At 46.9% G+C, this 14,834-nt stretch overlaps 1 protein-coding gene across 13 annotated transcripts; it reads left to right on the top strand.

Moving 5' to 3' along the window:
- Positions 1-1,523: 1,523 nt before the first annotated feature.
- COPS7A (COP9 signalosome subunit 7A) lies at positions 1,524-13,715 on the top strand. Of its 13 annotated transcripts, none has more exons than XR_007406378.1 (9): positions 1,525-1,683; positions 2,167-2,371; positions 4,040-4,115; positions 4,338-4,426; positions 6,197-6,399; positions 7,247-7,352; positions 7,534-7,685; positions 12,302-12,421; positions 12,538-13,715. XR_007406378.1 is itself a non-coding variant. In XM_049102452.1 (8 exons), exons 2-8 carry the CDS (start codon positions 2,210-2,212, stop codon positions 12,342-12,344), a joined length of 852 nt encoding a protein of 283 aa, XP_048958409.1. In that variant the 5' UTR covers positions 1,524-1,683; positions 2,167-2,209; the 3' UTR covers positions 12,345-13,715. The 13 variants fall into 13 exon arrangements, 11 of the variants coding, with proteins under 11 accessions (XP_048958409.1, XP_048958413.1, XP_035562873.1 ...); XR_007406377.1 differs by having other exon boundaries at positions 1,545-1,710; positions 6,176-6,399; XM_049102452.1 differs by having other exon boundaries at positions 1,524-1,683; positions 6,176-6,399; positions 12,302-13,715.
- Positions 13,716-14,834: the final 1,119 nt, after the last annotated feature.

Here is a 14,834-nt window from a genome sequence, read left to right as displayed (position 1 = left end):
TCAGCCATGTGGACCATAAACTTTGAGTTTAAGGTCCCTTCCTCTTCAGCAGTCTACCAGTCCTGTGATACTCTCTTCATTTATGTTCTCTTTTTTTCTCACTTTCTTTCCTTTCCATTGTTTATAAATTACTTAACTTCCCTGGGCCTCAGTTTTTCCATCTAGAAAATAAAAATAATAGATTGTTATAAGCATCAAATGAATTAACTAAACCTCTTCATTCAGCATCTAACACAAAGTCCTCCAAAACGTCATTAACTTTATTCTTATTTGACCTTCTGCAAGCCCGTATGATGTAAAATACTACAGAACTGTTAGTTATTTATTATTTTTCCTAAAGTATCATGGTAACGTGGAAAGATAGTTTCCAGCTTGAAGAGACATGAGTTCCAGGCAAATCTCTAACTTTATTTTTTTTTATAGGTGTTCAATTTGAAATCTCTAACTTTTTTTTTAAGATTTTATTTATTCATAGAGACACAGAGATAGAGGCAGAGACACAGGCAGAGGGAGAAGCAGGCTCCATGCAGGGAGCCGGATGTGGGACTCAATTCCGGGACTCTAGGATCACGCCCTGAGCCAAAGGCAGACGCTCAACCACTGAGCCACCCAGGCATCCCGAAATCTCTAAATTTTTATGAGCATCAATTTCCTTATCTATAAAGTTAAAGTAATAACAGATACCTTCCTTACACCTAGGGGTTTTTCGTCTCGCAGGAATGAAAAGACTCGATGCGCACGAAAGCCTCACTCTACAAGTACTCCCGGAGTCACACTGGGGATGCAGTATAGTTACGAGGATTCAACGGGATGCAATTTTAAAAGATGCCTCACCAATAGTAAGCAATGTTACTACAATGTCAGTGTTACCTATTATTACTTCCTGTACTTTTCCCACTACTTTCCTCTTGCTCCTCAAAAAAAAAGGAGTGGTTAAAATAGCCAGGGAGGGGGATCCCTGGGTGGCGCAGCGGTTTAGCGCCTGCCTTTGGCCCAGGGCGCGATCCTGGAGACCCAGGATCGAATCCCACGTCGGGCTCCCGGTGCATGGAGCTTGCTTCTCCCTCTGCCTGTGTCTCTGCCTCCCTCTTTCTCTCTGTGTGACTATCATAAATAAATAAAAAATTTTAAAAAAAATAAAAATAAAAAAAAAATAAAATAGCCAGGGGATCCCTGCTGCGAAACTTCTACTATTCTTGTCTTCTTCCTGTCTCTCATTTCCCTCCCTCCCTTTTTTCCTTCTCCAGGCCGCTCTTTCTCATTACAGCTTTCCTGCCGCCTCCAGCGCCCTGTGCAGCCCGATCTCCAGGTTTCAAGCAGCTTTGAACAGACACTTAACCACCCGGTACCTGCTGCAGACAAGGGGCTCCCTTCGCATTTACCATCTAGCGCTCGTCGGACAATAAAGTTTTATTGAAACAAAGCAGGAAAAAAAAAAGACGCCGTCCTTCTTCCTCAACAGCCAATCAGAGAGTAGAATGACTGGCGCTCGCCGGAGCTTCAGCCGTCGGAAGGCGGGGGAGGGGCCTGGCCTCGCCAGAGCGGAAGTACGAGCCGGAAGCCCGCCATAGAGTGTAGTGGCCAGAGCGACTCTGCGGGGAGGTGGCAGGAAAGGCTTGGAACAGCTGCCGGAGGTGACGGAGTGGCTGCCCCGCCCGGTGTGCTGGAAGACGAAGCTTCCAGGTAGCGGCCCGCAGAGTCTGACCCAGGGTACGACGGGGCAGTCGGCGTGAGCCCGCGGTCCCTGGGCGGCCTCTTTAAGGGAGGGGGCGGAGCCACGTGGAAGGATCGTGAGGGTGAGGTCACGTGGTTGGGGGTACTTGTGCGGCACCGTGGAAATTTGAGGGAGCGTTGTTGTTAGGGTGGACGCCATGTGACACCCCTTCCCCCACCGCATCCTATGCCTTGGGGTTCAGTGGGGTGCACGTGGTGGGCCTTGGGATCAGGCCCAGGGATGGGGGAGGGGGCCTGGCAACTCTGTCTCAGCCAGGCGTCCGTCAAAGTGGCCGGTTTTCGGATTTCTAGAACCGAGTTTTAGACAGCCCCATCTCTCGTTCTTCATTTGTAGATGTGACTCAGTGCCTCTGCAGTCCAGCCCCTGGCCCCTGTGCTTCCCGCCCTCCCAGGGTTCAGGGACTTCCAGCTTCACATTCTCTCTCCTTGCAGCTCCAGATATCCTGAGCCCAGGCCCTCCCAGCTCAGTGCAGCCATGAGTGCCGAGGTGAAGGTGACAGGGCAGAACCAGGAGCAATTTCTGCTCTTGGCCAAGTCGGCCAAGGGGGCAGCGCTGGCCACACTCATCCACCAGGTGCTGGAGGCTCCTGGTGTCTACGTGTTTGGGGAACTGCTGGATATGCCTAATGTTAGAGAGGTGGGTTCCTGGCCTAGAAGGCACACATGGAAGCTTGGGACTAAGTCTGAATTTGAGAATGGGTGGGCAGGGCTCATTTGCAACCGCATAACCATTCGGTTGAACAGGAATATGGTGATGATTAATTAGCAGCTGGCAAAATAAGTAGGCAAGTAAACCTCTCACTTTCCTTTGCTGATGAATCATCTGTAAAACCCACTGTTTTTCATTTTTAAGCCAAAGAGTGATTCAGAAAAGGAGACCTAATTCCATCCTGTCTCCTCCAATGTAGTACCTCTTAGTAAGATCATGTTGCCTTGATCAGGTCACTTTTACTTTAAGACCTCCGTTTAAAATTGAAACTGATACTGCCCCTCAGTGTCAATTATAGGAATCAGGTCAGATTATGGGAAGTGTAGAATCTGGTACAATTGGGAGGAATGAACATGAAATTGGCAGCCCCTCCTCTCCTCACTTTGTACCCTTTGTTCATTCACTTAAGTTAGATAAGTGCCTAGAAGTGTTAGAAGGTGGCTTTCTCCCCGAGACATGTGGCAAGATGCTAGGGACACAGCAGAGAGAACTGTTCACATAGAGTTAAGAGTTTAAAGTCTAGGGGGTGCTGGATCACCAAGATGTGTGACATCAGCTCAAGTCCTGAGGTGCTATGGCATTGATATGCAGGCAAACTGTGTTAGCTTTTTGAGAGCCAGTAATTGATGGAGTCAATGGATTTAGCCTTCAGGAGTCACTGGTATATGGAGAAAACTCTGGCTGCCTTCTTTCCCTACGCTTTCTTCTACAGTGGAACTAAAGAGGGTCCGTTAAGGTGAAAAAAACAAGCATTTGTTGAGTGCTTGTTTATCTCTGCGGGTCATCTGGGAATACCAGAAAAGTGTAAGACACAGTGCTTATTATCCTCCTAAAACTTATATTCCAGTTGCAGAGATAAGATGAATGGATATGGCCATGTAAATTACTCATTTAGCAAGTATTTTCTGAGAGCCAAATAGCTCTGCAGACCTGAATAGCTCTGCAGACCTAACTGGGTGGGATACCAGGGCCTGGAGCTGTTATCATATTGGAAAGAAAGATATTCTTCGGTAACAGCCTAAGGGTTTGATCGATTAAGTGCCAGAATGAGTGATCAGTGATTGGAGAGGAGATCTGAGTGGGCTGGCCTGGATGATGAAAGCCTCCTGGGTGCTGCAGGTCTGACGTAGAGGCCATGCAGCTCTCAGAGATGCATGAGGGTAACGCAGGAGTGTTTGGTGAATTGGGAGGTACGGCAGACTGCCTACTCAGATTCAGAAATATTAAACATGCTCTAAGGACCAAAATGCAGTTTACAATGTCTGAGTGCGTGTGTGTGTGTGTACATGCATGTGCGCTCACTACCAAACACTCTGAATGTGCTCAGTTCTGAATTTGGGGTAAGAATGAAGACGTACGGAGAAAGAGGGCATGGTGGATTGGGGGGAGTAGTGTAGACAAGGGCCTGGAGGTGGCAATGAGGCCTTCGTATAGGGAGAGCCATCAGAGAGGCAGAGAAGTCCGGGGGGGGTTGGGGGCTGGGAGAGCTGATGGGAGAAGGGAGAGATGGGGCCAGAAAGTGGAATTGAAAACAGAATGAGGCTAGGGAACTGGAGAGACGCCTGTCCTGTCACCTCTTCCTTTGTATTTTTGCAGCTAGCTGAGAGTGATTTCGCTTCCACATTCCGGCTACTCACTGTGTTCGCCTATGGGACATATGCTGATTACTTAGGTAACCAGAGGGTTAGAGCTCTGGAGTAGTGGTGGGAGAAGGGCAGTTTCTGGAAGGACTTCAAAGAAATTCCTGGGAAACCCTCCTGGGGTACACAGGGTCAGGGTCAAGACCTGAATTGACATGGAAGACTAAAAAAATTTTTTTAAGTAGAGGGTAGGAAGCTAGGGCTTCCCACGAAAGTGTAATCAAGATTTCCTCTGCTTTGTCCTTTTATCCCAGCTGAAGCCCGGAATCTTCCCCCACTCACAGAGGCTCAGAAGAATAAGCTTCGCCACCTATCAGTTGTCACCTTGGCTGCTAAAGTCAAGGTGAGTGACAGTCCATCACCCCCCCCCCCACACACACACACACACACACACACCCGCCCCAGTCATGAGGTAAAGAGGAATGTCCCTTCACAAGGGATGGTCCAAAGGGAGTTTGCACTTAGACAGCCTTGGCCCACACTTAACCAACTGAGCCACCCAGGCATCCCTGAATATTCTTAGTTTTCGGTTTTGTTTGGTTTCATTCAGCATTTTTTTGCATTTTGGGTCAAAATAGCAACCAGGATACCATTTACTTGTTTAGCAATCACCTGCCTCCTCACAATAGGAAGTCCCACACAGGGGTGCCTGGGTGGCTCAGTCGGTTAAGTGTCTGCCTTTGGTTCAGGTCATGGTCCCAGGATCCTGGGATCCCCTCATCGCTGCTCAGCAGGGAGCTTGCTTCTCCCTCTCCGCCCCTCCCCAGCTCATGCCCACTCATGCTCTCCTGCGTGTGCGCTTTGTCTCTCTCTCTCTCTCTTTCTCTCTCCTTGTCAAACAATTGAATAAAAATCCTAGGGATCCCTGGGTGGCGCAGCGGTTTGGCGCCTGCCTTTGGCCCAGGGCGCGATCCTGGAGACCCGGGATCGAATCCCACATCGGGCTCCCGGTGCATGGAGCCTGCTTCTCCCTCTGCCTGTGTCTCTGCCTCTCTCTCTCTCTCTCTCTCTCTCTGTGTGTGACTATCATAAAAAAAAAAAAAAAAAAAAAATCCTAAATAAAGTCCCATACGAATGCCCTCGGCTTTCAGATTTGGCAACAAGGCTCTCTTTTCTGGCGAAGTACTAGGCTTCTATATGCTAGAGTCAGAAGTATTTCAGTTAGTAGTTTCAGTTAGGTTCAGTTTTTTATTAAATATTCCTCTCCCCCCCGCCCACCTACGTTCTCTCAACTGTTACTTGATTCTCTTGTCATTCTCATGACTTTACCTAAATCAGGCTCCCTATCGTGAAATGCCGCTTTGGAAGGAAGTGGGAGATAAATGATAAACAGTAACACCAGAGCCCTCCCCCACCTCTTCCCGTTAATGCTAGGCTTGTATGCTCCAAGGTCTGTGTGCTGTCTTGAGCTGTGGCTGGAGGATTGACATCCAGGCAGATGTCACTTTTTTCCTTGATGGTGTGGGAGGTAAAGGGTGGTAGGGGAACGTAAATCTTGTATTTTATTTATTTATTTATTTTTAAGATTTTATTTATTTATTCATGAGAATGCACAGAGAGGAGAGAGAGAGAGAGAGGCAGAGACGCAGGCAGAGGGATAAGCAGGCTCCATGCACCGGGAGCCCGACGTGGGACTCGATCCCGGGTCTCCAGGATTGCGCCCTGGGCCAAAGGCAGGCGCCAAAGCGCTGCGCCACCCAGGGATCCCCAAATCTTCTATTTTATTTGCAGTTTTCCTTCTTGGAATGTTTTCAGGTGGCAATACTTTCCCTTATTTTGCCTTAGAACCAGCCTCTTAGGGGCACCTGGGTGGCCCAGTGATTGAGTGTCTGCCTTTGGCTCAGGTCGTGATCCTGGGCTCCTGGGATCAAGTCCCACACCAGGCTCCCTGCAGGGAGCCTGCTTTATCCTCTGCCTATGTCTCTACCTCTCTCTGTCTCTCGTGAATAAATCAATAAAATCTTTAAAACAAACAAAAGAACCAGCCTCTTAGAGGAAATCATTTAGGAGTAGGAGTGGAGGATAGGCAGGGGGGATAAGGAGGGAAGAATCTTGGGAGCCCTTCTATGCTGCAGAACCTCACAAATCCCAGCCTGACCTCCTTGGGCCCCAGTGTATCCCATACGCAGTGTTGCTGGAGGCCCTTGCCCTGCGTAATGTGCGGCAGCTGGAAGACCTCGTCATTGAGGCGGTGTACGCCGATGTGCTCCGCGGCTCTCTGGACCAGCGCAACCAGCGGCTGGAGGTTGACTACAGCATCGGGCGGGACATCCAGCGCCAGGACCTCAGTGCCATCACTCGGACCTTGCAGGAATGGTGAGAACTGGGTCCTGGCCCTGGCTCTTCTCTTCTCACTCTTGGGGGGTTGGGGGGAGGACTGGGCTGGGCTGCATAGGTGGAATCCCAGAGGAAGCAGGGAAGTGAGCTCATTCCTCCAAAAGCTTCCGAGGGCAGAAGGGAGCAGAGGAGGGCCTGGAGAGCAAGAGGCTGGATGCAGTGTCCTTGGCCTAGTAACTGGGGGATGGGAGAGGGAGCAGTACTCTGGAGAAGATCCTCACTGGGATGTTGGAGCCTCACTGTCTTCAGTTGGATTCCTCCCACTGGTCTGTAAGCAACACTGTAGGCCATGGGTCTCTTCCACTTCTGTTTCTCTCTTTATATTCTTGTCTAACATGCTTTTTTGTTTTTCCCTTCAGCATCCACCTGTTGTTATATTTAATTAATTTATTTTTTTATTTTTTAAATTTATGATAGTCACAGAGAGAGAGAGAGAGAGAGAGGCAGAGACATAGGCAGAGGGAGAGGGAGAAGCAGGCTCCATGCACCGGGAGCCCGATGTGGGATGCAGTCCTGGGTCTCCAGGATCGCGCCCTGGGCCAAAGGCAGGCGCTAAACCGCTGCACCACCCAGGGATCCCCCTGTTGTTATATTTAGTTCCTCCTCACAACATTGCACATTATTCCAGGCACTTCCCCTACCTCTCTTGTCCACCAAGTGTCTTTGTGGCTTCTGGGACCCTTGTTGCCCGTGATCTCCAGGTGCCCTGGCTAGGGTTCCTGAATCAGGACAAGGGTTTGGATGCAGGATATTCCAAGTCTGTTTTTTGTGAGTATGTGATCACAGCCTCCCTTTGCTGATGCTTCTCCTTTCTTGATTCTTGCAGGTGTGTGGGCTGTGAGGTGGTGCTGTCAGGCATTGAGGAGCAGGTGAGCCGTGCCAACCAGCACAAAGAACAGCAGCTTGGCCTGAAGCAGCAGATCGAGAGTGAGGTGAGCAGACCAGGGATCCGGATGGGCCCAAGTTCGTGCAGTCCAGGCCAGCTGTTCTGTGCGGGATGGGGGTGTGTGGTGGGGGATGTGGGACTGTGGCTATAGCAAAAAGACAAGGTAGGCAGGGACTGGCTGATTCTGGGTCTTCCGTCATCCTCCCCCATTTCTTTCATTCCGGTAGGTCGCCAATCTGAAAAAAACCATTAAAGTTACAACAGCCGCAGCTGCCGCGGCTACATCTCAGGACCCTGAGCAGCACCTGACTGAGCTGAGGGAACCTGCCCCTGGCACCAACCAGCGCCAGCCCAGCAAGAAAGCCTCAAAGGGCAAGGGGTGAGCCACTATGGCAGGAACTGCTTGCTTCCGGGGTACCCTGCTTTTATTTCAGTGACCTGGCTGTCCTCACCCTCTTTAATTATTTGCATGGGGGTAGACATGGTGGGAGCCCACAGGGGTCAAGGGATTCCCTGCAGCCTCTCTCTCTCTCTTCCCTTTGCCAGGCTCCGAGGGAGCGCCAAGATTTGGTCCAAGTCGAACTGAAGGGACTGTCGTTTCTTCCTTGGGGATGTGGGGTCCCAGCTGCCTGCCTGTCCTTTAGGAGACCTCAGAGAGCCTTCCTGTGCCCCTGGCCAGCTGATAATCTTAGGTTCATGACCCTTAACCTCCCCCTTCTCTCCTGACCCTCCTCTAGGGAGGAGGCAAGTACAAGTCATGTTTTTGTTGGTACTTTTGCTTTATGTGACTTTCTTGTGTTTCCCATTGTCTCCCTCCCCCTCCCTGCTATGCTCTCTCCCTGTTTCTTTAAGCGGGGGGAGGGTGGCCAGCATCTGTCCCTGTTCGTTATACGTCATGGAGTAGGTGGGGCTGCTGCTTCTGGAGCATAACCCACGTGTGTTTCTTCTCTTTCTAACCCCCATCCCTGCATGCCTTATCCCCAATTTGTACTCCTTACCCCCAGCCTTTTTTGGGCAGCATCTGAAGAGCCATAGGGCTTCCACCTTTATTCCCACCCAGAGAATTCTGGGAGCCAGTCTCCCATTCTAGGAGTCACTGGACACTTTCATCCTAGAATCCCATCACACTACAGTTGTTTCCTCTCCTCTCTTCTCCCCTTGGGTCCTGGGAATGCTGCTGCTTCAATGACCCCAGAGCCTAAGAACAGCAGCTGTCTCTTGAGATGTTGAGAGATGGTTCTTTCTTAGCCCTGGCTATCTTGGAAAGCCTGATGGCAATCCTGGAAGGATTTATACTTCCTTTTGTGAGTTTGGGGAAGGGAAGGGGATATAGATTGTATAAAAAAAAAAAAAAAAAAAAATTATATATACATATATCTATATATAACATGAAACAGAAATAAATCTATGAGAAGTCTATCTACAAACATGCCCTGAAATGGGTATCTTCTGTCTTTGTTATGTGTGGATGGGAAGAAGGCTCATTGTCCATTCTAAAGCAAAGTGCTGGATAAAGAGGAGAACCAGATACTATGTGCTGAGTCCTGGCCTAGGAGCCAGGAGACCTAGATCTTGAGTCATATGACTGTAGACAAATTGCTCAGTGTCCCAGCACTCATTCAGAAGCAGCACATGCTTTCTGAGCACCAATGTGCAAAAAGCACTGACATGGAAAATGACTGTCGCTGGTTCTGCTCTCAAGGAGTTGGAGTTCAGCTTGTTGTTTTCCTTCTTACAGAATTATAAGGGGGAGGAGTTTATAATAACCTTCAGTTTTTACATCAGGACCACACAACTCTTGAGAGCTGCTGTAAGAAGCAGCAGGCTCCTATCCACTATCCAAGGCAGAGCTTCCCATGCTGGGAGAGTTGGTCTCAGTCTAGTGGACTGCTGCGCACTTTTTAGAATTGAGAAGCTCTAGTGTAAGGGATGGTAGACCGCCCCCCCACTACCCAACTTGTACGTGAAGCCATTGCCTCCCAAGGGGTGCCCCCAAGGGTCCCAGTGTTGACTGAGCGGCTTTCCAGAGATTGTGTTTTTCTCTAGGTAGAGATTTAGTACAGACCGCTCTACCAGTGCCAAAGGTCTCAGTCACAGAACTAGAAAGTGGGGTGAGATCCTGGATTTTGGTTAAAAGTGGGCTGGGTGAGCCTCTGGTTTTGAGAGGGCAATGGAGACTTCCCAGGGCCAGTCTAGTGAGCCCTACTTGAGGAATTGACACTCCTGAGTTCTCAGTTTAGCTTTGCTCTTGACAAGTTTGTTGAGCCTCTTTTGTCTTGGTTCTCAGTCTCTACCTCTTCAATAAAGCCCTTCCCTCCACACCCTCCATTGTGTAGAAGTTGCTAATTCCTGGCACTTTGAGCCTGTCCCCTTGCCCCCCCTCTCCCGCCACCCCAACTTTTCACTTGAACTTAGTATCTTGTTTTCTTGTAAGCTAGTTCCAGCCAGTGGCACGCCATAATTCTCTGAGCTCTCTAGTTCCAGCCTTCAGTGGATGGCTCTGTGTCCAACTGTGGGCTGAGTCGGGACTGCCTGGCTTAACACCCAGAGATGGAAGGGGACCATTCACATGTTCCTGAAGACATGCAAATGCAATTTGTCTTTGACTTAGAAAGACGGGGCTCTTGGCTACCAAGGCATGAAGAAGGGGGAGCAGATTATTTTGGGACTCAGTTTTTGACCATGAAACTTGGTTCAGGATTTAGAGACTTCATGTTTGACCAAGCTCGGGGCACCAGAATATTTCTAATCAATCTTACCATCACTGGCACACACTGATCCCTAATGTACAGCAGTCTTAGGTAGTCTTACGGCTGGACCACTATGGTAGGAGGAGAAAGAGGATTTGCCTTTATGAGAATTCAGAGTTCATGCACATGAAACTAGTGACACTTAAAATACTAAGCCATAGTGTCTGAAGCTAAAAACAGCAACCAGACTGTGTACATCTTTATGCATAAGAAGAGCAAAGACAACGTCTACAGTCACTATTCATGAAATCCTGTTGAGGAGAGATTGGAAATTCTCCGTGTAGATGTGTCTTCCAACATGGGTGATAGAAGGGAGCTTTGGGCAGTCTAGGCAATGTATTACCTATCTGATATAATGTAACAAATTACCCTAAAATTTAGTGGCTTAAAACAACACATTTATTGTCTGTTTCTGTGGCTTGGGAATGTGGGGCACACTTTTCTGTCTCAGAGTCTCTCACAAAGTTGCAATCAAAGTGTTAGCTGGAGCCATACCTCATTTCTGGGCTGGCTGTTGGTCAGAGGCAACCCAGGTAGTTCTCCATCAGAGCAAAAGCCAGAGAGACTACATCAGGAAAGCAGAATTGGTCTTGTTAATCTAGTCACAGAAGAGGTATCCCATTAGTTTTACAAGTCCCCCGTTCCAGCCTATTGACTATCAGAAGGCAGGGGTCACTGTGGAAGTCATATTAGAAATTTCTTACCACAGGCAGTGTTTCTGTGGGCCACCAGCATATCATACCAGCATCTGATGCTGGTAGCCCACAGAAACACTAGGGGATTTTTTGAAAATGCATATTCCTGGACCCCACTCCCACCCCAGTTCCTACTGAATTAGAATCTCCAGGATGTGGACTAGAAATATGCCTTCACTGTCCTCATTGACTCAGCTGTGAGCTGAGAAGTCCCATTTATATAAGCAGACTTGCCCAGATTAGTGCCAACTTGGATCAGCTAAAAGGCAATGCAGGGCCTTGGAGACAGGTAAGGAGGCCTAGGGTCACCATCTGGAACAGAAGGATGTACAAAGGTGAAACTTTGAGTACAGGACAAGAGAGAGGACTTGTCTCATGCTTTGAGGTTCTTAAGTATATGGCTAAGTATTTAAAAGTGTGATAAGTACTAAGATGTATAGGGTGACATGAAAGCATTTAACATTGGGATCTATATCTTACCTGGGGTCAGAAAAGCCTTCTTCAAGGATGTGACCTTTCAACTGAAACTAGAAGCTAAAGTGGCAGTTAGCCTGATGGAGGATGAGCATTTTTTTTTAAGATTTTTTTATTTATTTATTCATGACACACAGAGAGAGAGAGAGAGGCAGAGACACAGGCAGAGGGAGAAGCAGGCACCGGCAGGGAGCCTGACGCGGGACTCGATCCCGGGTCTCCAGGATCACACCCCAAGCTGAAGGTGGTGCTAAACCGCTGGGCCACTGGGGCTGCCCAGAGGATGAGCATTTTGGGTGGGAGGAAGAGTGTGATGAAAGGTTTTATCCTGTAACCTACTGCCTCTACCCTAATAAATGCATAATTTGGGGAGTGGGGCAGGGAATATAATTCTATACTTAGATATTCATTTGTCTATTCAATGAATTTGTAAATATATCTTGACTGAAAAATCTGAAATAATATTAAACCATAATGTATATGTTTTATGTGTTGGCAATAGGGGTTTTGGGTGATTTTTGTCTTTTTTACCTATCTCTGTTGTCCCATCTTTTTTACAATAGTTTAATATTCATTAAGTGCTTACTATAGTCAAGCGTTATTGTAAGTGCTTTACATATATAAATTCATTTAATCCACACAATAGCCTTTTGAGGTTGATACCACTATTATCCTCTTCTAAAGATGACAGAAAAGGCACAGAGACGTTATGTAACTTGTTCAGGACCACACAGATTATAGATGGAACAGGCGCATCCCACTCCCATCACTCCCAATGCTCCTGGACAGAATGCATGGGGCAATTGTATGAGATCTCAGAGAAGTAAATGGTAACAGGGAGGAAGAAACCAGAATTTGAAGTTCCGTGAAACCAGTGGTGTTTGCCATTTCCCTCACCTCCGTTATTGCCCAGAGTGGACTCAAAGGTGACCCCAAACCTGTACATCATTCAACCTGAATGAACTCCTCTTGGAGCCATCTATTGCAAGTCTGAGGAGCAGGAAAGGGACTCCTCAGGGTCAGAGAATAGAGGAATCACCTGTTGTTTTTCTTTTTTCCTTCTCTTCCACTTCTAGCCCCAGGCGGTACCATGGTGGTGTAGGTACAGCAGCAAAATGACAGCAGTAGTGGCTGGGCAGGCACTGAAAACTGGAGGAGGAGGATTCCCTTACTACAGGACCTGTGGTCCCAAAAGTGTGAGGCCAATCTCTTTGCTTTTTTTCTTTGTTCTGTTGATGTTTAGCTCAGACACATAATGGGAAATACTCAGCAGAGTAGAGAAACTAAAGCCCCCCCCCCCCTCTTTTGCCAGAGGATTGGGAAAGGAAGACCCAGAGAATCAAAGTGTCAGGACGATCACAGAGAGGAGGGAAACTGAGAGTCCTGTAGAGTTGTGTGTGAACTCCTGGGCTCACTGCAAAGCTGCACAAGCATGCATCTGACCTTAAGCATCCTACCAAAGCTTTATGAATTGAGCTACAATGTGGACCACTATCCAGGTCTGATTAATCATTGGGCAGCACACATTCAGGATTGATTTAAATGGCATCACAAACTGAAAGTTAAACTCACATTGGAACCACAAGGCAAAGAAGATAAATTATTGCCTGAACCAAACTGGTCAATCGTGTGCTAAAATGAAAAACATTCCCATTAGGATTTTAGTAAGATCCAGAGTCTTAAACAATATTCAAAGTATCCAGAATTCAATCTAAAATTACTCAGCATACAAAGAACTCTCCAGGGAAAAGACAACCAACCCCAAGACAGAGATGTTGGAATTTAAAGCAAAGACTTCAAAGCAGTTAGTATAACTATACTGGAAGAAGAAAGAGAGGAGGCTTTTGAAACAAATGGTAAGATAGAAAGTTTTATCAAAGAAATAGAAGACCTAAGGAAAAGCCTAATGGAAATTTTAGAACTGCAAAGTAGGAGTAGCCAAAACAAAATGTTCACTGGATAGCAGAATGGAGATGACAAAGGAGTGACTTTGAAGATAGTTAATATGTAAGTTATAACAAACAAAAAAGATAAAACAGAATCTCAGAGACCTGTGGGACAAGACCAAAAGATCTGACATTTGTGTCAACAGAGTCCCAGAAGGTGCAGAGAAAAAGTATGAAATAGGAAAATTATTGGCAGTTCTTATGGCTAAAATGGTCCCAAATTTGGCAAAAGCCAAATACAGATTCAAGAAGCTTGGTGAAGAGCAAACAATATACTCAAATCTATGACCAGACACAATAAATTGCTGAAAATTAAAAACAAAAATATCCAAAGAACATCTAGAGAAAAACAACCAATTTCATTTAAGGGAACAATAACTCAGATTACTGCAAATTTCTCATCAAAACTATGGAAACCAGAGGGAACTGGAATCACTTAAGGTGCTGAAAGAAAACTGTCAATTCAAAATTCTATATCCAATGAAAGCGTCACTCAGAAGTTAATGTAAAATAAAGACAGTCTTGGGGATGCCTGGGTGGCTCAGCCGCTCTGCCTCTGCCTCTTTCTTTCTCTCTGTGTCTCTCGTGAATAAATAAAATCTTAAAAAAAAAAGAGAGAGAGAGAGAGAGATTCTTAGGTGAAAGAAAGTATAAGGATTTGCCATAGCAGAGCTGCTGTAGAAAAAATGCTAAAGGGAGTGCCTGGGCAGCTCAGCTGGTTAAGCAGCTGACTCTTGATTTTGGTTCAGGTCATGATATCAAGGTCAAGAGATGGAGCCCTGAGTCGGGGTGGGGAGGAGGGGGGTCCATGCTCAGCAGGGAGTCTGCTTCAGGAGTCTCTTCTCCCTCTACCCCTCCCCATGCTTGCTTGCTCACTCTCTCTCTAAAATAAATATTTTTTTAAAACGCTAAAGGAAGTTCTTCAGACAAAAGAAAAATAGTGACTGAGGAAACTTGGGACATCAGGAAGGAAGAGCAACATGAATGGTAAATATAGATTGTTCTCTCTCTCTCTCTCTCTCTTTTTTTTTTTTTTTTTTTTTTTAGGATCTTATTTATTAATTCAGGAGAGAGAGACAGAGAGAAAGAAAGAGGCAGAGATGCAGGCAGAGGGAGAAGCAGGCTCCATGCAGGGAACCCGATGTGGGACTCGATCCAGGGTCTCCAGGATCACACCCTGGGCCGAATGCAGGCACTAAACCACTGAGCCACCCAGGCATCCCTAGATTGTTCTCTTAAGTCTTTAAAATGTCTGCAACAGTTGAAAGTAAAAATTATAAAACTATGATAGGTTTTCAGCATTTGTAGATGTAATACATATGACAATTATAATATAAAGAAGAGGCAATAGGGATACCTAGGTGGCTCAGCAGTTGGGCAGCTGCCTTTGGCTGAGGTCCTGATCCCAGGATCCAGGATTGAGTCCTACATCAGGCTCTCCTCATGGAGCCTGCTTCTCCCTCTGCCTGTGTCTCTGCCTCTCTCTCTGTGTGTCTCTCATGAATAAATAAATAAAATCTTAAAAAAAAAAAAAAAGAATAAAGCAATCTAACGTGGTAGTAAAGTCTACATTTAGAAGTGGTGATGTACAGATGGGTTTTTTTTTATGTACAGATTCTGACTGAACTATGATAAGTGTGTATTTTCTTTTTTTAATCTTTTT

Source organism: Canis lupus, chromosome 27, assembly GCF_003254725.2.
Source record: "Canis lupus dingo isolate Sandy chromosome 27, ASM325472v2, whole genome shotgun sequence".
Taxonomy (NCBI): Eukaryota; Metazoa; Chordata; class Mammalia; order Carnivora; family Canidae; genus Canis; species Canis lupus.
Note: the sequence above shows the minus strand (reverse complement) of the source record. Positions and strands in the feature narration are given on the sequence as shown.

What these genes read in the sequence shown, in the direction of transcription:
- COPS7A (XM_049102452.1), top strand. Translation starts at nt 2,210, where the DNA reads ATGAGTGCCGAGGTGAAGGTGACAGGGCAGAACCAGGAGCAATTTCTG. An exon ending in GACATATGCTGATTACTTAG is followed by an intron (nt 4,116 to 4,337) that starts GTAACCAGAGGG and finishes CTTTTATCCCAG; the next exon opens with CTGAAGCCCGGAATCTTCCC. An exon ending in ACTCGGACCTTGCAGGAATG is followed by an intron (nt 6,400 to 7,246) that starts GTGAGAACTGGG and finishes TGATTCTTGCAG; the next exon opens with GTGTGTGGGCTGTGAGGTGG.